At 43.8% G+C, this 20,834-nt stretch overlaps 1 protein-coding gene across 4 annotated transcripts; it reads left to right on the top strand.

The window, feature by feature from the left end:
- The first annotated feature begins 14 nt into the window (after nt 1–14).
- LOC125424816 lies at nt 15–18,893 on the top strand. 4 transcript variants are annotated; one of them, XM_048482246.1, is made up of 9 exons: nt 15–364; nt 3,952–4,159; nt 7,464–7,679; nt 8,052–8,235; nt 8,775–12,086; nt 13,232–13,426; nt 14,989–15,161; nt 16,150–16,267; nt 18,596–18,893. In XM_048482246.1, exons 3-9 carry the CDS (start codon nt 7,474–7,476, stop codon nt 18,890–18,892), a joined length of 4,485 nt encoding a protein of 1,494 aa, XP_048338203.1. In that variant the 5' UTR covers nt 15–364; nt 3,952–4,159; nt 7,464–7,473; the 3' UTR covers nt 18,893. The 4 variants fall into 4 exon arrangements, with proteins under 4 accessions (XP_048338203.1, XP_048338217.1, XP_048338211.1 ...); XM_048482260.1 differs by having other exon boundaries at nt 15–1,055; XM_048482254.1 differs by lacking the exon at nt 15–364 and adding an exon at nt 1,494–1,867.
- Nucleotides 18,894–20,834: the final 1,941 nt, after the last annotated feature.

The following is a 20,834-nucleotide window of genomic DNA, read 5'->3' as shown; positions in this document are numbered from 1 at the left end:
AAAGAGGCGGGCTCGCATGCCTACCAAGCCGAGAGGGCCCCTTTCCTACGTCCCTATCGCGCAAGGACGTGGCCGCGCCCCCTCAGCCCGCAGGAGCCCCCAGGGCAGCGATCTCTGCGTCCCGTCAAGGCCCTGGTTGTTATTCCCTTGGCACTCTCGGGCGCGCAAGAAGCGCTGCGTGGTGGTGGTGGTTGTCTGAACCCGGCTGCTGCCTTTCCCGCTGCGCCCCATTCCTGCGTGCAGTCAGCAGAGGGAGGAGCATCAGCGATGCTCGCGGCAACCGAGAGCAGACAATGGGAAGGGCTCAGGAGGACCCGGCGTCGGAAGGGGCTTGGCGTGTGCCAGTTCAATATCAGCCGGCCAGGTGTGGTGCGAGCTCACGAGCGCGCCATGCGGTTCTGATGCTTCCCGAGGGGGGAAAAATTGCAGGTGCAGGACTACAGGGGATCATCTCTTTTGGCTGAAAGAGCACCTGAGGCTTGGGGTGTTTATATTGGGATTTATTTACAGATAATCAGGGGTCTGCAACCTGCGGCTCTCCAGATGTTCATGGACTACATCAGCCCCTGCCAGCATGGCCAATTGTAGGGGGGGGACTCTAAGCAGCACCAGCAGCAAATCCTCAAAGGGGTTTTTACGTTCAGTGGACTCACTCTTTTGGCTTGTACCTCTTGTCTCCAAAATCAAAACTGTCCAGGAACTGTTTCTTTAAAGCTCTCCAGGGCAAGCCTATAAGAATGAAGCAATTAGCTTTGCCAGTTGACCTCCTCCATCAGCTGAGCAAACATGGTGTGTCATCCGTCACTCTTGAAAGGATCCATGGATCACTTCCTCAAATATGGAAGCACAGATTGATCATAGATGGAAGGGACCATACAGCCCATCTAGTCCAACCCCTTGCTCAGTGAAGGATTGACTTAAAGTATCTCTATCAATTGTTCATCCAGTTGCTCCTTGAGGGCTGCCAGTGAGGAGGAGCTGACATAGTAAACTTAAGTGGAAGAATATTCACCCTTTTTTATAATGATGTGTGCCAGAGAATACCCTAGATGATGGTATTTTAGCACCATGTTTTTTTCATCCTTTCTTTTACTTTCTTTATAGATTAGTCCAGTTGTAAGAGCCGCTCTGGTGCAGTGGTGAAAGTGTGAACTATGATCTGGGAGATCCAGGCTTCATCCCCACTGTGTCATGGGAGCTTGCTGAATGCCCATCGGCTAGTCAGCTGAACTTTGCTCACAGATTGTCGAAGGCTTTCATGGCTGGATTCAACTGGTTCTGGTGGGTTTTCTGGACTGTGTGGCTGTGGTCTGGTGGATCTTGTTCCTAACGTTTTGCCTGCATCTGTGGCTGGCATCTTCAGAGGTGTATTACAGCTTGTGTGTTTGGAATATGCTCTGTTATACACCTCTGAAGATGCCAGCCACAGATGCAGGCGAAACGTTCGGAACAAGATCCACCAGACCACGGCCACACAGCCCGGAAAACCCACCAGAACCAGTTAGCTCACAGAGTTGTTGTGATGATAAAATGGAGGAAGAGAGGAGAAAGATGTGAGCTTCTTTGGGTTTGCACTGGGGAATAAGGTAAGGTATAAATGCAGTAAATAAATAATTAGTCCCATGGTGATTAGATTAGCAACTGTACACCTCTGAAGCATTTGCCAGGTATCATTAACCAAGGGTGCTTTTCAACAATGAAGAGAATGTTCAGGGACTCAGGGAGTGGGGCAGGAGAGTACTTTTGGGTCAGCCCTCAGTGTTAATAACTGGCTGCGGGTAAACTCCTTTCAAAAGCACTATTATACAGTGACTCAGGTGTAGCTGAAGGAAGAAAAGCTATCCATTATGCATTTTCAGCTAAGAAGGTAATGCCATAAATATAATCCAGTATCTTTTACTGCTGTTGTAGTTGTGCTTTCATTACAGAGCCTATAGCCCCCTCAGCTTTTATGATGCCTCCTTTGCAGATTGTAAAAAACTCTCTGTGTGTGTTTGTGCTGTCAGTCACAGCTGACATATGGCAGCCCCATAGGATCAAAGCAAGAGGCATCTGGAGGTAGTTTGTCATTACATGCCTCCATGTGTGCTAAGGAAGTTCTGAGAGAACTGTGACTGACCCGAGGTCATCCAGCAGGATTCATAAAGAGAAGTGGGGAATCAAATCCAGTTTTCCACATCAGAATCTGCTGTCTTAGTTTGAAGATTTTTTTTAATGAAGGCCCAGCTCCACATTTTGAGTAGCCTTGCTCACAGGTGAAAAGTCTTTCCACTATAGCAGTGGTGACGAACCTATGGCACGGGTGCCAGAGGCGGCACTCAGAGCCTTCTCTGTAGTCGCCCCCCCCACACACACATATAGGTTGGCCTGGACCGCTAGGCTCAATTATTAGCATTAAACCTAAGATCTGGTTTTGAGGAAGTAGTGTAGGTAACCCTGTTAAGCGCTGTTAAACCCCACTGATTTTCATGCGAAGAACTAAAGTGTGATCCTTTACCTGGGAGTAAGCTCAGTTGCTGGCAATAGGGCTTGCTTCTGAGTCAACCCTCCTAGGGTTGTGATTCACCTGTTGGAAGAGTTGCACAGTTGCTTCAAAGCAAAGCCACCAACTACCACCAAGCTTACTCCCAAGTAACGCACGCTTCAGAGCCAACCATTTTTTCTAAACTAAAACCTCAGTATTCAGGTTAAATTGCCATGTTGGCACTTTGCGATAAATAAGTGGGTTTTGGGTTGCAATTTGGGCACTCGGTCTCGAAAAGGTTCGCCATCACTGCTCTATAGAGATCACCACCCCTCCAGACAGGGCAAAAAAGGATGCTCCTACATTTACCTTGATAATAATAGTTGCTGGTGGTCCACTGTCATGCTGACCTTGATGGACCAGTGGTGTGATTTAATGTAAGGCAGTTTCATGTGCAAGCTGGTTTGCTGGTCCATTGATGGCCAGAAGCCTTTGAGTTGTTGTACAACTGTTGTGTCCCAGAAGGGAAGCTGGAGAAAACAAAAGTTCATTGTGAACAGAAGCTGTTTAGCATCTGGGATGGTGGGATGACTAGGTGCTCTGCAGCTGAGCTGTCGCAGGGCCTATGGCAAACACTGGCATTCACAATCTAGTTGAACCAACAAGGATCTCAGCCAAGATGGACTTAAATATATGGTTTTAGAGGGGAAACAGACCCTCCCTTCCCTTTGTCATCTATGGGTCTTCATTTTAGAAGGAGTTCGTTGGGTCCTGATCCTGAAAGGAGCTATGGATGTGGGCAGAGCCATCTATCTGTGATGAGTACAAGCTGCAAGTAGCTCAAAGCAGGGCTACTGTTTCTGATGATCTCAGTGCCCAGCCTGGGGGGCTGCTAGTTTGAGACCTGGCCTTATGTGGCTGAGGAATGGTGCCCAGCTTTTGTGGGGCAGTCTTGACTCTTGTGGCCTGTTGTGTAGAGAAACTTGTTGCAGCTCTGCAGTTTGGTAGGAGTGACCATACTCCTGTGGGTATGATCAGTGATGCAACCCAGGCAGATCACTGTTTGCATGTGTCTAAAGCCACTACACTCTGCTGCTTTCATACCACTGGCTTGGCTAAGACTGTGACTCCTTTATATTGAAGTGGACTTTTGTGTGTGCTTTGTTGTTTTGCACTTCTGTCTATCAAAATTGGAATCCTGTCCTTCTTCATGAGAGAATAGCAGCATGCTAATCTGCTCCAGCAAAATTTTAAATGCTACCAAATTTGTTATGGCATGACCTTTTGGCTGTGAACAATACCCTTATTAATCCTTAGGGTGCTGTAAGTCTGTTTTGCTTCTTTGGGGTTGAACTTGGGAAGTGAACTGGGCTAACTAAACTGAGAATGACTGGTTGGGTCCAAATTTGACTTCCGAAAATGTGTGTCATTGTTATGATTTCCTCAGCCTTAATATTAGAAGCTGTGGAATGTTTTTGCCATTTCAGTTCAGAAGATGGGTACCATTTGCCAGTTAGCACGGTTACACTGATGTCAGACATCTGATCAGCTGACGCCCTGTTGCCATGAGACATCACATCTGCTGAAGGCTCCCATTACTAACAAGCCAATATTAATTATTTATGAAAGTGGCCATCGCTGTGACATTCATGAAAACGCATGTGGAAAAATCAATGGATGCACTCTTCAGGCAAAGTAAGTTATTTTTGTTGTCTCTCAAGTATGCCATGTGCCATCACATGGTGGATTTGACTGATTTTCTGAAAAGGGGGATTGTGCTTCTGTTTCACTTTTGTTTTGAAAATAAAAGTAATGTTGATATACACCTTTCTTCTGGTTCCTGGTGATATCTGCTTTTTTAATACACTGTAATTACGGTAAGAAAATATGAATATCTGAGATGAGAATAAGAAATAATGTCTGTAATCTATATTAAATTTGACTAAAACTCTTTTTGGTCACTTAGTACTTCTGATAATTATTTCTCTGCTCAAGAACTGGAAACTGCTTTTTAAAATTTTATTTACACTTTACTGATTAAAACATTATGTTTTATTACATCTGAGAGTGGAAGTTCTGCTGGTGTCTTCTCAGCCAGCCCTGTTTGCTGGGTCTTGATTAAACTGGCTGAGGCAGCATCCCCAGAGCAGAGTAATTTGGGCAAGGTTTGTCAAAGTAAATAAACTGAAAATAGTCAGCAGGAATGAAGTGATATACCCACATGCGAGAATCTTGCATTCCAGACTAGCCTGGAAGCAAACTCGGTGCATTGATTTAAGATTTTTGTGAACTCTGCATGTGATAGGGTATTCTGTAGGTACATCAAAACTAGGCTGGGTGTTGGTGCTGTTTGTGTATGAATTTATACTGCTGCTTATCTATTGTATGCTGCCTGCTTGGATCTGGTGGAGACCCTTCTTCTCTTCTGTATGCACTGGTGCAGGTCAGACTGCACAGTGTCTGGGAACACTAAATTTGGCCTCTCTGCCAAAGGGAGATACCAAATACAAAGGGAAAGTACAGTGAAGTAACTAGTAAGGAAGCAAAGGAACTGTACCCACAAGAAGATTGTACAATTCAATAAAACACTTACAAGCAGAAAGAAAAGTCCACAAAACATATGTGTGAAATATTCAGTAGCATTTAAATGTACTGTAGTATTAACTTCATACCAACTTAAATATACTGTAGTGTTATCGTCATACCACCAGAACACAAGGAAATAAATCAGATTTTAATCAGATAAAGTCCAAGGCCAAATCCTCCAAGAGGATGCCCAGTTAAATCCCTTTTTGAATATATTCCTTCTTCAGGGAGGGTCAACAAAGTCAAGATGAATATTCATCTTTTTCATAGCAATCAATCTTCACAAGAAAAACTTCACAAGCAAATGTCATTCAGAGTATCTATCCACCATCTCATAGTTTCATCAGGGATGCAGCAATCCTAAATATATTACAGTATGGCTATATAGTAATAATAAATAGTTCAGAAATATAAACATAAATAAAAGAAACCAAGCCAGGGAACATGTCTGGGAATAAAATTGGGGGGGGGGGTGGAGGTTGCAAGGGGGAAAGTGGCAAACAGAAGAGGAAAGCCTAGCTATCTCTTTAAAATGGCACTCCCTCACAGCACAGAAAAAGCAACTTCTATTCCCAGACAGATCCACATTTTGCCACTAGAGCCTTAGCTAGGCCCAGTGGTGGGACTCAACTAGTTTAACAACTGGTTCTGGTGGTGGGATTCAAATAATTTAACAATTGGTGGTTTACAAGCACCATTTTAACAACCGGTTCTGCTGAAGTGGTGCGAACCGGCTGAATCCCACCACTGGCTAGGCCCTATGATTAAGATCTGATCTACACAAGCAACAGAGTGAGATAAAATGGACTGTACCACATTGGGTGCTGGTGGTGATGTCTTTAATGGTTTTCCGTACAAAAAACAAAACTACACTTGTAACAATAACCAACACATGATGAAAGCAAGATAACCAAAAGCTCTTTCCTGGTTATACTAGTTTTTTTAAAAAAACTTGAGAAGCATTGTGTGAGAGTTCAAATACAGTGTCCCCATCTGCAGTCTACAGTGGTACAGACCACTCTACTACCTCAGACCTTTACCACTTCATTCAGTAGAGCACCACAAGGCTGTTACCCAGCTTAACAGTGTATGAACTTATTTTTATAGAGCAATGGGGATTTACTTGGCTTGGCAATGCTAGAGGTAGGCTGGGAGGGGATCTTTTTAGACTATGTATACCAGAAACGGCTTGAAACATCCGCAGAGAATTAACAAAAGACCAAATTGCAGTTTAAATATTTTTATATAAGTTTTGGTTGCAAACAGTCACACAGCGAGATGTTAAGGAACATACACACAGTTCCTAAGTATATAAATAAGGAGGGAAAGATAGGTTGGATGATAGAATGGGAGTTGGGGAACCAGGGGACTTATACGTTACCTAAGATCTGCAGAGAAGTTCCAGAAGAAGGCAAGGATCTCTATGCCAGCATAGGGACCCAAGCAAAGGACCATATATCGTGTCTCACACCAACTTGACCAAGGGAGGTTCAGAAATGAGCACTGAGCTTAAGGTGAGCAGGACTTTTATAGGGTAGATCGCTAGTTTGGCAGGAAAAGAGACCCTTTGCATTAGGTTTCGTTTCTTGCCTCTGTGCTGGGTTGCAGGGCTGAGCTAATTAGCAGCTTTATCTATTGTCTCTACTCCCTGGGACAATGGGGCCAATTGGTCCTAGATTATATCAGTGAAACCTTGAATGGTTTATGCAGAGGTGCTTCCTAAAGTCTCTGCCTTAAGTATTCAAATTTAGCTGAGGCTTAAGTGAATCAGGAAGGGATCTTGTTGTTAGAGAGATCGTATCTAGAGGTTGAGGAAATGTATGGGAAAGCAATTGTTTGGAGACATGTTTTCTCAAAAGCACAGTATCAGGGAGTTTCCAAAAACAGCTTAGCAAGGTGTGGTGTTCAGGAGTGCTACAGATTCCACTATGTTAAAGGAGTATTCTGGCAGGGTGGGATAATCAAAGATTCATGTCCTTGTTAGGAGGCGTCCAGATAGTATCACTGGAGTAACTCATAGATCTCCGCAAACAGATTGTTTTGCCTTAGGCTTGCTCTCAGCTTGGACACTCTGCTATCCACTCATACAAACATGGAAACTGACATTTTATAGCACACAGTATGAGAAACAATATGAAAATCTAGTAATTTATAACGCAGGGGATGAAGGTCATGCTAACAAGGCCCTGGCTAGGAATTTTCTCATACATTTGTAAATAATCAACTCTCACAAAGATGCTAGCAGTACCTTATTAAAACAATAAATAAACCTGTAGGAGGAAAGATTCTGCAAATGCCCATGTCTGAAATTTTCTATTTAGGCAAATGGTTGTGAGTACTTTTGTGCTATGTCAGTATCACCATCTGTATACTGTGGAAATCACTTACCTGATTGTGCCTGTTCTATTTTCAGGTCTGGAGCAATGGAACTCTTTAATTTGTACGACATCAGTGCTATAGTTCACACCAAATCTGCAGAGAGAATTATTTCACCCATGGTGACTGAACTTTACCATTTAATTATAGCCATAGAGTTGGGAGATGTGCATTATGAAGCACTGGCTGGTTTGGAGGAGACTGCAAATGAGTTAGAGAAAGCTACTGAACAACTTGCTTGTATTGCAAGAAGGTAATTTTTAAAATTGTTACATATTTGGAGGCATGCCAAACAGCCAATTCCCTCATATTATAGTAGGAAATAGCCCATCTGGCCCAGATTTTGCGTGAATTTATATGCCTGTCAGGGCCATTTCGCACTCTATATGCCACAGCAAACCCAAGTTTGCAGCTGAGTTTTGACAAGTCATTGGGTGGGTGGGTGAGGGTGCATGGCAGCAGAAGTCATGCTATTTTTCTGGCCTTGTGTTACTTCCTTTGAAGTAGTGGGCAGCCTAGTAATGTTAACATGGTCTGTGCACATGATCACAAATATGTGTTTCATTATACCAGCATGAAACCATCTGCAACTAAGTTAATGGCAACTTCTTTTGTCTAAACCCAGACTGGCTGAACAATCTGATGATGAGGTGCTCAAGCAGGAAATGAAGCTGGCTGCCAAATCTCTCTTGATCGCTGGGAAAAGCTTCCTTCTGGTGGTGCAGAAGCTTCTAATTCAACCTGATGTTGAAAATGGTATAGAGGAACTGGTTATATCTGCTAAAAGGATTCTAGCGGAAACTCTAAAAGTATGAGAACCACTCCCCCCACGTTTTTAAATGTTATCTCCTTCTTTTCTCTTGATCTTTGGAACTCAGGATTTTGTTACCAGTTAGGGACAAGCAGGGAACAGAGAAACAATAGTGGGACCCATCTGTATTTCTTGGAAGAGCACAAGTTATCATTGCAATGCTGATTCCAGCTTCTCTTTATGCTTTCTGTCTCAAGGCCCTGCCTCCTCACCCCCTCAACATTATTTATTTGTCTTAAGTATTCTTTATATATTTCTTTAATTTGATTTTTATGTCGTGTTTGCCCTTCCAGGCTCAGGGCACCTTACATCAAATGAATAACAACAATTTAATGTTCAACAATAAAATACAACTTAAATAATTTTAAAATTATAACCTTTTGAGGAAGGGTGTCTTATAAATCTAATGAAATAAATAAAATTCCTAACAGTGTTCTATGCATGACTAAATAGATCATTACAATTAATTCGATATCTTTTAGTACTAATTTTGATATGTGGGTGTTTTTTGTTTGTTTGTTTCAATTAACTAACTAGGTCCTCCAAACAGAAAATGATGTCATGTTCGGAAGGGTAATCCAAGCTGCCCACCGGCTTTTGGACCGTTTGTTCAGTCTAGAGTCCACTGAAAAAATCTCAGCAATGCGGGTTGCATTCCATAATTTTTCAGAAGCGTTGCTATTGTTGACCAGTTTGACTGAAAGACTCCTTGGGGAGCTGAAAGTATCTCCTCATCAAAAGCATTTGACTCAAACCCTGCAGATGCTCAAAAAATGCATCCCTATGCTATATTCAGCAAAATTCAGCCACCTGAAGTACCCCAGTGATCAGCAAGTGAAGCTGTCAAAAACCTATATTTTTGATTTAGTAGAAAACATTGTGGAAGAACTGATCTCCTTACTAAAGTATGATGTAGGGAAAAAGAATAATCGTGGACAAAATGGCCTCTTCCCCCGTCATTTGCACAAGCTTTTGAGGCTTCTGTCCAGGCCACAGCCAATAGATCTCTGTGAGGGTAAATTCGATGTCCTTGTAGCAGTTGTTGTTTTCTATTGCATGCTGTTGGCTGATTTCTCAAGGGCAACTATTAAAGGGAAGCTGGTCAAACTCTGCCATCACCTCCTGATACTCAGAAAAGCAATTGCCATGGGTGTAAGAACTAAAGAGGGCTTCCCTGTGGAAAGCCAGCTGGAGAAAAGCATAAAAGAGAAATGCTGTTCTATGAGAGGCGAGCTGGAAAATCTAAATCAAGCTGTACAGACTGCTGTTCTCTATCAGATCCTGGACAATTTTGCAGAACCCAAAGAACCCATGAAGAGGTTGGTAGAAGCTGCTGCGGAGCCAGGTTTTCAAGCTAGAAAGGGAGGAGTTCTAAAAGAATTGCAGCCCCTCATTACTGCATTCTTCTGCCATTCCATTCAAATGCTCAAAGCAGTGAATTTTGTTCTAGTCACCTGCACCAAAATGGAAACCATTGAGGAGCTTGAAGACTGTGTACACCATCTGAGTAAGCTTCTTGCCACAGTGCCTGTTCTTCTCAGCAAAATGAGTCACAATCCTGATAATGAAGATGTGCCTGAAAAACTGTATTCTTTGTGTCAAGTATGGTCTAGCACAATAGAATGCTTGCTGATGTGTTTTGACAAGGTAATTGACCTCCGGGAGTTCCTTGATTTATCTGTTCAGGAGATGGTGGGACACAAAGAGTGTAGTGAAAAAGCTTTAGTTGATCAGCACTCGGGAGAGTTTTCTTGGCATGCATCCAGTCTTTCCAAGCAAGCAACACAAGTGGTTGAGTTTGTTACCAGACATGTGGATAGAGCCAGAGATCCCATTTTCCGCAACGGACTCTTAGTTTTAATCAGACAATTGGAAAATGCAATATTGCTGGTAAAAATGGCCATGGACCAGTGTGTGGCAGGTAGCTCCAGTCCGCAAGCAAAGAATACTTATTCAAGAAGAGCAAAACGTTTGATTGAGTCTACTTGCAATGTCAGAAAGGGGCTAGATGAATGCAATCAACCAGATATTCTCAGCCCTCTTCGGGAGACTGTTCGAAATCTCGATATTTCCAAACACCCCATTTGTGTCAGTCCCCAGGATTCTTTGGAGCTCAGTTCACAAAACACGTTAAAGCAAAGCACTACAGACCACTCAGAAGTACTGGGCGGGTTCTCAGACACAACATATCCAGTCCTCAGTTTTTCCCAAAAGGTTTCTGAAGGAAGTGGTCTATGTGCCAAAGATGAAGCTAGGAAAACAGACTTAAACCCTCTGATTAGCGAGCTCCTCAAAGCCACAAAGTCACATAACATTGCAAAGCTGAATGGAGCTTGTTCGGATTTACTGGAACTTTCTACCTGTTGTGTCGATGCAGTTGAAGAGGCCTTGCAACTAGCCAACTCACCTGTGTTGGAAAAACTGTTGCATTATAGAGAAATAGGAGCATTAACCTCTCATCTCATCAGCTTAGCCGAAGAGGTCAGCCCTAACTCTATTTGCAGCTCAGAGAGGCTTCTGCAAATGGCAGATTCGCTCTCCAAGAGGATTCATGAAGCTAAGCAAAGCCTGACCATTGTTGCAAGCTCTTGGTACAGCCTCTCTAAACAGTTATTTTGCATTGTTTCGCCTTGTGATTTCATTCACAACTCTCAAACAATGGATGAAATAATGCAGATGTTAGGGACTGTTGTGCAGCTGGCTGGCAAAGCAACCTTTTTGAATCATGATGAGGAGCTGCCTGTATCTTCTGGGATTTGTGAATCTTTTCTGAAGATGCAGACAAAATTCACTTGTGTACAGGCCAGGACAAAACACTTGCTGGAAAAGGTACTTCCTGGCGTTAACACCCCCTCTGACGTAGGCAAACTGGAGAGTTTTGATGGGAACTGCATTCTGTGGTCCATCACCATCCACACATTCTTAGATGTGGTTGATCAGTTTATAGGAAGGGATGTTTTGTCGTTAAATGAGTTAAAAACTAAGCTGAAATACCAGGTTTGCATGCAGAGCACCATGGAAACCATATCGAAAAGTTCTTTGAGGCTGCAAAATGTGGCCAAATTATCTTTTCCATTGTGTGCTGAGCATGGTCTTGAGGATGAGATGGTAGTGCTAAGGGAACAGATGCAAATACTGACTGAATCTCTGCTTCAAGTTGCTGATGTCCTGTCTGTCTCTCCCCTGCCCACCGCCAACTTATCAGTTCGTTTTGAGCTTCTCCAAAGAGAACTTGCCATAACCGCCAAAGTGCTTCTGCTTCGACTGAGTAGGATCCACAGAGTGTACCTGAACAGCATCCAGAGTGTCATCAGACTTGCCCAACCTGTGACACATGATAATAAATGTGATGGTCACAAAAACAACCAAGAGGTATTTGAAAAAAATGCTGGTCAACTCATGGCAAACGTTCAGATGGTGAAAAAGATAATTGGGGATGCTTTTGAGAATCCAGCGTCTTTTAAGGTGAAAGAGAATTTGATCTCTACTGTAAATCACCTTCTGTTCCTCACTGACAAAGCGATATGGAGAGCTGGGAAACTACAAAGTGAGCTGGACAAGGAGCATCTCCTAGAAGATGATCTTCTTCATGAGTGGTCTTCTGAAGCTGGTTATCTTGTAACACAGCTCCAGTCTACAAAGGGTATCAGCAGAACAGCCCTGGACATCATTGGGAGATGCTTGCAAAATGAAGGGGAGCATATTCATTCAAGTCAAACTGTCTGCAATAGTCAGTCTTCCCCACACAGAGAGGTAGACAGCGGAAATCATCAGAATCCAGCTGCCCTGAGCCAGAGACCCATGAAGACTGGGCAGAAAGCTTCACTCATCAGAGATATAAATAAAATGGTAACATTGTTTTTTCCCCTACTGCTGTGTACCAGGAGTAGATGTTAAACATGCACTTTTGTCAATAATTATAATTTGAATTTCAGTGCATTTTTATTGCATTGGAATGAGAAGGGAAGGATCTCTGTGGAGAAGACATACCTCTACTCCTAGATCTTTTCTACTTGTACTAGTTATTTTTAATAAATTATCCTGCCCCTCTCAGAGAATGGAACCAAAAGCATAATAACCTTGGTTCCAAGAAGGCAGATAAGAGGAAGTTCCATAATCTGGGTGCCACCACCAAAAGGCCCTTTCTCTTGTTATTGTTCTGAGGTCTTTCTACTCATGGTTTTCTTTCATAAAGAAAAATGTACATAGGAACTCATTATTAGCATTTCAGTTCTAATACAATATTTGGAAAGTTCTGTGTGATCTCAGCCAGAGGCGGAGTTACCAGGGAGCTAGTGTGTGTGTGTTGCACCGGGCGTGTGCCGGGGGGGGAAATGGCCCCCGCGGTGCCCCCCCTTGTGGCACCTCCCACCCCCCTGTGGCACCCCCCCACACACTTACTTTTGTCAAACAGTGTAGGTTGGAGAAGCAGTCTGTTCCCTTCAGGCTAAAAACAGCCTGGTGGGAACTATACTTCCCAGGAGACCTTGCAAGCCCCAGGGTCTCATGGGAAGTGTATTTTCCACAAGGCTGTTTTCAGCCTGAAAGGAACAGGCTGCTTCTCCAGCTTGCACAAAGATAAGGGGTGGGAGTGGGGGGCGGGCAGAAAACAAAGAGTGTGCACTGGGCGCACTCTGGCCCAGCTACGTCTCTGATCTCAGTAGACAAAGAACTAGAGGATTTTGCATCAACAAATCCTCATCCCTTCTTAACAGAAGTAGTTCTTCACAGTCATTGATAAAGAATTATATATTTTCAACGCTGGTGGATCAAAATGGCATTTTAGGAATCTGACACAAATTTTGGTTGTGATATCCAATAAGAAATGGTAGACTGGAATTCACAGAACAGGCTGTGGTTATGATTATATTAATTTCAGGTAGAAACTGCAATTTGCTGACCATTTTCCCGCCCCCACGTGTCGCACACCACCTCATCCCCTGGTGGCTTCGCCACTGACTACACCACTGCTGCTGTGATCTGCTTTATTTCAGCCACCCAGAAGTGATCTCCAAAGTGGTAACCAGTTACATCATTCTGATGGAGGTTTGACAGCCAGCCCTACAGCTTCCTCGGGGGATTCTGAAAAATGGTGGCATGATGACTGTCCAGTTTCACAAGTGGCCAAGCAAATGACCACTCAGATGTCTTACATGGCCCAGTTTCTAAAAAGGAAGGGTCCAATCACGGTATTTCTTATTTCTTCTGAAATGGGGGATAAAAAAGTGAGACTTCTGACAAAAGCTCCAAAGGCCACCACACGGTTCCCCCTCAACAGACCTACCTACTGTGCCTTTCCTACTATTTCCCCTTAAAGGACAGGGCTGGTCTAATGCATCTCCCACCAAGAAGTTGATTGGTTATGTAACCCCATAACTTTCAAACTGCAGATGAGGAGGGGTTTCAAATATTTGTATGTTCCCAGATTGGGATTCAGAACAGCAGAACTGATCTATTTTCAATGTATTGTTGAAGGCTTTCATGCTGGAATCACTAGGATGTTGTGGGTTTGTTTTATTTATTTATTTATTTATTTATTTATTTATTTTATTATTTAGATTTTTATATCGCCCAATCCCCGAGGGGCTCTGGGCGGTGTACAACATAAAATACAATTAAAAGACTAGTTAAAACAATTTAAGGCAGCGATAATAACAACAAGAGGCATCCAGCAACCCCACTTTTAAAAATCCTCCCTAGGAGGGAGGGACGGCGAGTCCCATTTGTTGGAGCGGGGGGGGGGGGGGCGCCATCAGAGGCTGGTCCCTCCAAAGGCCCGGCAAAACAACTCCGTCTTACAGGCCCTGCGGAACTCACCAAGGTCCCGCAGGGCCCGGACAGTTGGAGGAAGAGTGTTCCACCAGGCCGGGGCCAGAGCCGTAAAGGCCCTGGCCCGCGTGGAGGCCAGCCGCATCATCGAGGGGCCAGGGACCACCAACAGATTGGCCTCCGCCGAACGGAGAGGCCACGTAGGGACGTATGGGGTGATGCGGTCTCGAAGGTACGAGGGTCCCAGGCCGCGTAAGGCCTTAAAGGTCAGCACCAGCACCTTGAAAATGATTCGGAACTCCACCGGGAGCCAGTGCAGCTGGCGTAGCACAGGCTGGATATGGTCCCAACTGGCGCTGCCCGTGAGCAAACGCGCTGCTGCATGCTGGACCAGTTTGAGTCTCCGGATCAAGCGCAAGGGAAGGCCCGCATAGAGTGAGTTACAATAGTCCAATCTGGAGGTGACCGTTGCATGGATCACAGTGGCTAGGTCCGCTTGGGAGAGGAAGGGAGCCAGCCGCCGGGCCTGGCGAAGATGGAAAAAAGCAACCCGGGTTACTTTTCCAAGTTGTATAGCCATGTTCCAGCAGTATTTTCTCCTGATGTTTGGCCTGCATCTGTGGCTGGCATCTTCAGACGATCCTCTGAAGATGCCAGCCACAGATGCAGGCAAAATGTCAGGAGAAAATACTACTGGAATATGGCCATGCTACCTGGAAGACCGACAACATACTAAACTATTTTCCCTACACAGAAAATTCTCAGGTTTCATGGAATTGTTCAACACAGCTTTTTTGCAGGGGAGCATTCAAATAATGCAGCTTTTCCACCTGTACCTTGAAGTGGTACAATGCAAAAAAAAAGTCCCTCTTGACTGTTCAGATTGCATAAACAGGCCCTAAAACACTGGAATAAATTATTAGTATAAAGGACATGAAAAAAAAAGATTGATTCTGTTTTTCTGAAACTGCTTTTGATGTAGACCAAAGAACAGCTCATTGCTTCTGCTGCACAGATCATTTCTGGAGGGCAAGCATTGTTGAAATTTTCTGGCATTGTTGCAAAGAACTGCCTAGATAAAAGATGTGCTACAGAGCTGCAGTACGCTATACAGCAAGCCAAGACAATTAGCTATCAACTTAGCATCATTTCCAGGTGATTACTTTTTGCTTCTTTTTTCTTTCTTCTTCCTTTTGTTTTCTTTTTACTCTGTATTGGCTCATTGATTATTTAGGGTTATTATCTAGTTCAGGGGTAGGGAACCTGCGGCTCTCCAGATGTTCAGGAACTATAATTCCCATCAGCCCCTATCAGCATGGCCAATTGGCCATGCTGGCAGGGGCTGATGGGAATTGTAGTTCCTGAACATCTGGAGAGCCGCAGGTTCCCTACCCCTGATCTAGTTCCTTCCCCCACTGGTTTGTAGGTATAATGAAGGGCCTCATACAGTGGCAAAGCTGCGACCGGGGTGGGGGGTGGGGCGCTAAGTCCCAGGTGTACGCCATTGGCGGGGCATGGGCAAATTGGGGCAGGACGGGGGTTGTGCCCCAGGCGCAGTTTCCTCTCCTTCCGTCCCTGGCCCCATAAAATATGATACTTGCAACTCAAAGGTGAAGGGAAAGTAGAAGGCTAGAAAAAAGACAGAGGATAGACTAGAGAATTACCTGATCAGAAGGTGCCAAACAATGAGGCCATGATGCCTATTGAAAAGAAGTGTGAGTGTGAACAAGGAAGAATTATAGGGAGCATGACAAAAGATTCATTTTGATTAACTGCAGGTTGCAATGCCATAACTAAACATGTTAAGAAACTTAGGACAATCAGTTTGACCCACAATCATGGTGGGACAATCACTGGCAATTACAGCTGTACCATTACACCGCAGAATCTCTGACAAGCTAAGAGTACACACTCTTAGTTGCTTGTTAATTGCTATATCTAAGAGTGCATGGTTACTATGTTGCGGTATTCTTTCCTGCTTAATCTCTGAATGAGAAATGCATGGTCCTGGCTTGCTTGGATGTTTAACATTTGCCTTCTGCTGACCTAGAGAAGAGCACCTCATGTTCGGACCCTTGGTCATTCTTGTTCTATCCTTTGCTATTTGGCAGGTTACATAATGCTTACTCTTTATATTCCCAAGGGTGAATGCATCAACAGGAAAAAGCAGGCTGTCTGCAGAACATCTAGTGAGCAATGCCCAGAACTTAATTCAAGCAGTATTTCAGATATTAAAGGTGACTGAAGCAGCTTGTTTCACAGTAAGTCATAAATTGTGCCGCTTGGATTTTGATACAACGAACACTGGCTATCCAAAAATCATTGTTACATAAAAACAAACTGTTTCTCAGCTGTTGTCTCGGTCAGTGCATGTCCCTGTAAAATGAAGTCTATCCAGATTTTCTTTTAATCATGAGAATGTGGCCCTTCCAGATCAGAGCATCTACTCTAGCACACTTTTCTCAGTGGCTGATGAGAGTTCTTAGAAGGCCTGTCCAAACTGTTGGTCCACCTAGCACAGGGCAGGCAGCAGATATCCAAGGTTTTCCCAAGCACTGCTACCCATGGGTGGAGCAAGGGGAAACTGCGCATTGGCGCACTCACGCCCTGTGCCCCTGCTGTAATGCCACCTGCCCCTGCCACGCCTCCTCCATGGCCCAGCCACACTTCTGCTGTGGCTCTGCCCGGGGCATCGCGCCCCCCATCCCATTGGCGCTACGCCACTGCTGCTACCTTTAAATAGAGGTGCCAGGGATGAAGTGGCGGGGTGTGGTGGCGGCTTCCACAGGGTTTATGGATCATATATATATGTTATTGTACACATTCTTTTAAAAACTGATTTCTTTATAAAAGCTTAGTCTTCCTTTTCTTAAACACTAGAGTTCATTATGGCAGGTCAAGAGCAGGTTACAGAATAGATTGATTAAGTTGATATAGCCAAATAGGTTCAAAGGCCTCATCTAGTTAATTTTTAAAATAAAATGTAAGTACTTAACACCCCTGGGTAGCAAAAGGCATTCCTTCTTGTCTTGCATGTGTAAGAAGTCACATATCTTCTGAGATTAACTTGTCTTTTTCATTTACAACTCTAAACAGATTGAACCAATTCCACAGTAAAAATGTAGTTAATTGAAAGAATTGTGTTCTAGTTGAAGGGCAGTCTCCAATCTAGTGTTCAACCATCTTTAATCAGGTTTAGAGCCTTTTGATTCCTCTTACCACACTGATTCCATTTCTTTTATTGTGCTACTTCCCTTTGTCTACCTTAGCTATAAGTCACCTTCCTCCATTATGCATGGAATGCTTACCTCGTAGCTCTTAGCTGCACAGTGGGACTGTAATGTGGTCTCCTTGCATTTATTTGTTTACATACAAGGAACCATTCTCTCTCTGCCCTGCATCTAACTTGTTGGTCTCATGGGGCTTCTGCTTTTTCTGGTTCTCTTAACTCTGCCCATCAACTCCTCTTAAAGGCACCGATCTCATCACACCCATAGTTGCAAAATAAAGGGCTTTGTTAAAGCCCTTTAAATTGTATTTATATTGATATACCTGTAATAGCAAATATAATATTGTAGTCCCTTTCCCAAAATAACCTCCTCTCCTACCGCTGCGGCAGGAAAATTGTTTTAAAATAGAGACTTCTTTGAAATGAAGTTGTAAAAAGCTGTCCCAATGATTGGGGAGGGCAGAAACAGAATGGGGGTAGTTGGGATTGAGACAAAAACAGACCTTGTTTGAACTGTTCCGTGGAAGAGCCAACTCAACATGGACCAAGGGGGAAAGAGTGGATGCAGTGAGAGGGAGTGGGAAGGGTAGAGCTAGGTAGGCTGGCTGTGGACAGAGGAAAGATGTCCAAGGCAAAGCTGTTCTCATTGGTAAATCTGCCCGTTCTGGCAGCAAAGTGAATTAAAAGTCACGCTGGAAGTGGTCTTGCTTGCTGTGGAGAGAAAGGAAAGTGAAAACAGGGCTTGAGGAAATCTATCCATACCAGAAATCTTGCTGCGACAGACATTTGTGCATAATTGGCCTTTTTCTCCTAGTTTGTACTACCATGACCCCACATTCTTGCTCTATTTCTCATTAGCTGATGTAACACAATGTTGTGTCTCTCTGTTTCTCAAACCTGGATAGCTTTAAAAAGGGCTTGGACAGATTTATGGAGGAGAAGTCAATCTATGGCTACCAATCTTGATCCTCCTTGATCTGAGATTGCAAATGCCTTAACAGTCCAGGTGCTCAGGAGCAGCAGCAGCAGAAGGCCATTTCTTTCACATCCTGCATGTGAGCTCCCAAAGGCACCTGGTGGGCCACTGCGAGTAGCAGAATGCTGGACTAGATGGACTCTGGTCTGATCCAGCAGGCTAGTTCTTATGTTCTTATGTTCTTAAGTTTGTCTTACAATGTAAAAATAGAACAGGGGCATTTTCTGACCTGTGCCTTTTTTTATATATATCCCACCCTTAGTGTGAGAATTCTTTTGGGCAGGGTTGTTTCTTTGGTTTTTTCTTAGTTGCCGAATTCAGTTTTAACAATGAATATTTTAAACTGTATATATAGAACTGTTTTCTGGCTTCCCCTTTGTCCAGGGTCTGCAGCAGCTGCCCCCTGATTCAGAAGAAGCTGACGTAGCTGCTTTTTGCATCCAGTGGAGAAAAAGGCTGTGGCAACACAGGATCAAAGCAGCTTCCAGTTCAGACCGAGATGAGCTGGGACTCCGTAAAGCGAAAACAGAGGCAAGGGATCCGAATCTCCACCTTCGGCTTCTGGTATGGATCCACTTAACTATCGGCTCGATATTTTTAGCAAGGCCTCTTTCCAAATATTTTGAAAACCATTCACGATTTGTAAAATGCCTACCACATGGAAATATAGTCTGTGACTGAAGAGAAGAGTCAAATAGCTTCATTTCTTTGCTGCCTTGATCCCACTTTTCTTGAGCTCTGCTTCCTTCCTCTTTTGGGACACTTACTTGCCTTTCTGCTTGCTTCAACTCTTCATTGGTACCTGTTGAAGTCTCCACACAGTAATTGTGCTGGTCGTTGTCCACATTAATTTTTCATGCTTTGTTTCTAGCCTTCCTCGATCCTTTCCTTAATACAAGGTGTTTGGGATGCTAGCCATTCAAATAGGCCTAAGAAGAGAACGGGGACTGGAATGGTGGGTGCTACTATCACTGATGCCTTCCTGCAGTATTTCCCAGGGCAGTTCCAGAAAAAAAGGGATGTCAGAGCTGTCACTTAGATGACTTACAACTTATTCCTCAGACCCAGTCTATTATCATTCCTTGTCTCTCATTTTTCAGGCAATACCTTTCCCACACATATTTTCACCACAGATATTAAAATTACAGTACTATCTTTTCCTAAGAAGAAAGGGCTCAATACAATTTATAAGTGTACTGTCAAAGGCTTTTGTAGATTGACTGGCATTTCTGGTTTTTCTGGATTTATGTGGTTGCAGTCTGGTAGTTTTTTGCTCCTAATATTTCACCCGCATCTATGGCTGGCATCTTCAGAGGTGCTTCACAGTGAGATCCGTGCTACCATGAGAAACGCATCTCACTATGACATATCTCTGAATATGCCAGCCAGCCACAGATGCAGGTGAAACGTTAGAAGCAAAAACTTCCAGCCCGCAACCACACAGCCCAGAAAACTCACAACAGCCAATTTATAAGTAATTTCTAACATTGCCCCTATGTGTGCAACAACAATCGCCAATGGGTTTACTTGACTTTATTTCTTCAGCAAAACAATCCTGGCTTTTGCCTACCTCACTGGAGCTGCAGGGGCTTTGAAAGACCCTGAAAGCAGCCCTCATGCAGAAAAAGCTGCCTCCATTGTAGGCGAGTGCTCGACTTGTAAGCACCAACATTTTGGGTTTGGCTTCAGCAACCTAGGGCAGCTATTTTGTGGTGTTACCAACTTGTCTTATCAGAATGCCAGAAGTGCCCACAAACTATGTCATCAGTAAATTTGTCATGCCCTTATATAAGATTGTCATGCCCTTATATAAAGAAGTTCTGGCAGCCATTCTGGCAGAAGTTCTGGCAGCCATTGATAAATTAAATGTTACCAAATCCCCTGGCCCAGATTGCATTCACCCAAGAGTTCTTAAAGAGCTCAAGCATGAAATTGCTGATCTTCTCACTTTAATATGCAACTTATCCCTGAAATCAGGCTCCATCCCTGAAGACTGGAAGACTGGAAGATGGCCAATGTCACACCAATCTTTAAGAAAGGATCTAGGGGGGACCCGGGAAATTACAGGCCAGTCAGTTTGACATCTGTTCCTGGTAAATTAGTAGAATCTATCATTAAAGATAAAATTATAAAACATGTAGAAAAGCAAGACCTGCTGAGAAAGAGTCAGAGCCGCATGGCTTTTGCAGAGGCAATTGTCCTGTTCTTACAAACTTCACTTCAGGAGTCTCTTTGAGGGGTGTAAACAGGCATGGACGGGAGTGAACCGTGGACTATTGTCTACTTGGATTTCCAAAGTTAAGCTTTTGACAAAGTTCCTCACCAGAGACTGTTGAGAAAAACTTGAAAAAGCAATGAAGGAATAAGAGGGGAAGTCCTCTATATGGATTAAAAACTGGTTGAGAGCAAGCAGGAAACAAAGAGTGGGTGTAAATGGGAAGTTCTCACAAATGGAAAGATGGGGAGAAGTGGTGTCCCCAAAGGCGTGGTGGCCAAGTTCTGCAGATGATACCAGAATTCATGTGGTAGGGTGGTGGAGAACCACAAAGCGATTGCGAAGAGCTCCAAGTAGACCTTGATAAAATTCAGGGGTGAGTGGGCTCCAGAAATGGCAATGCAGGTT

This window comes from Sphaerodactylus townsendi, linkage group LG01 (assembly GCF_021028975.2).
Source record: "Sphaerodactylus townsendi isolate TG3544 linkage group LG01, MPM_Stown_v2.3, whole genome shotgun sequence".
NCBI classification, from domain to species: Eukaryota; Metazoa; Chordata; class Lepidosauria; order Squamata; family Sphaerodactylidae; genus Sphaerodactylus; species Sphaerodactylus townsendi.
Note: the sequence above shows the minus strand (reverse complement) of the source record. Positions and strands in the feature narration are given on the sequence as shown.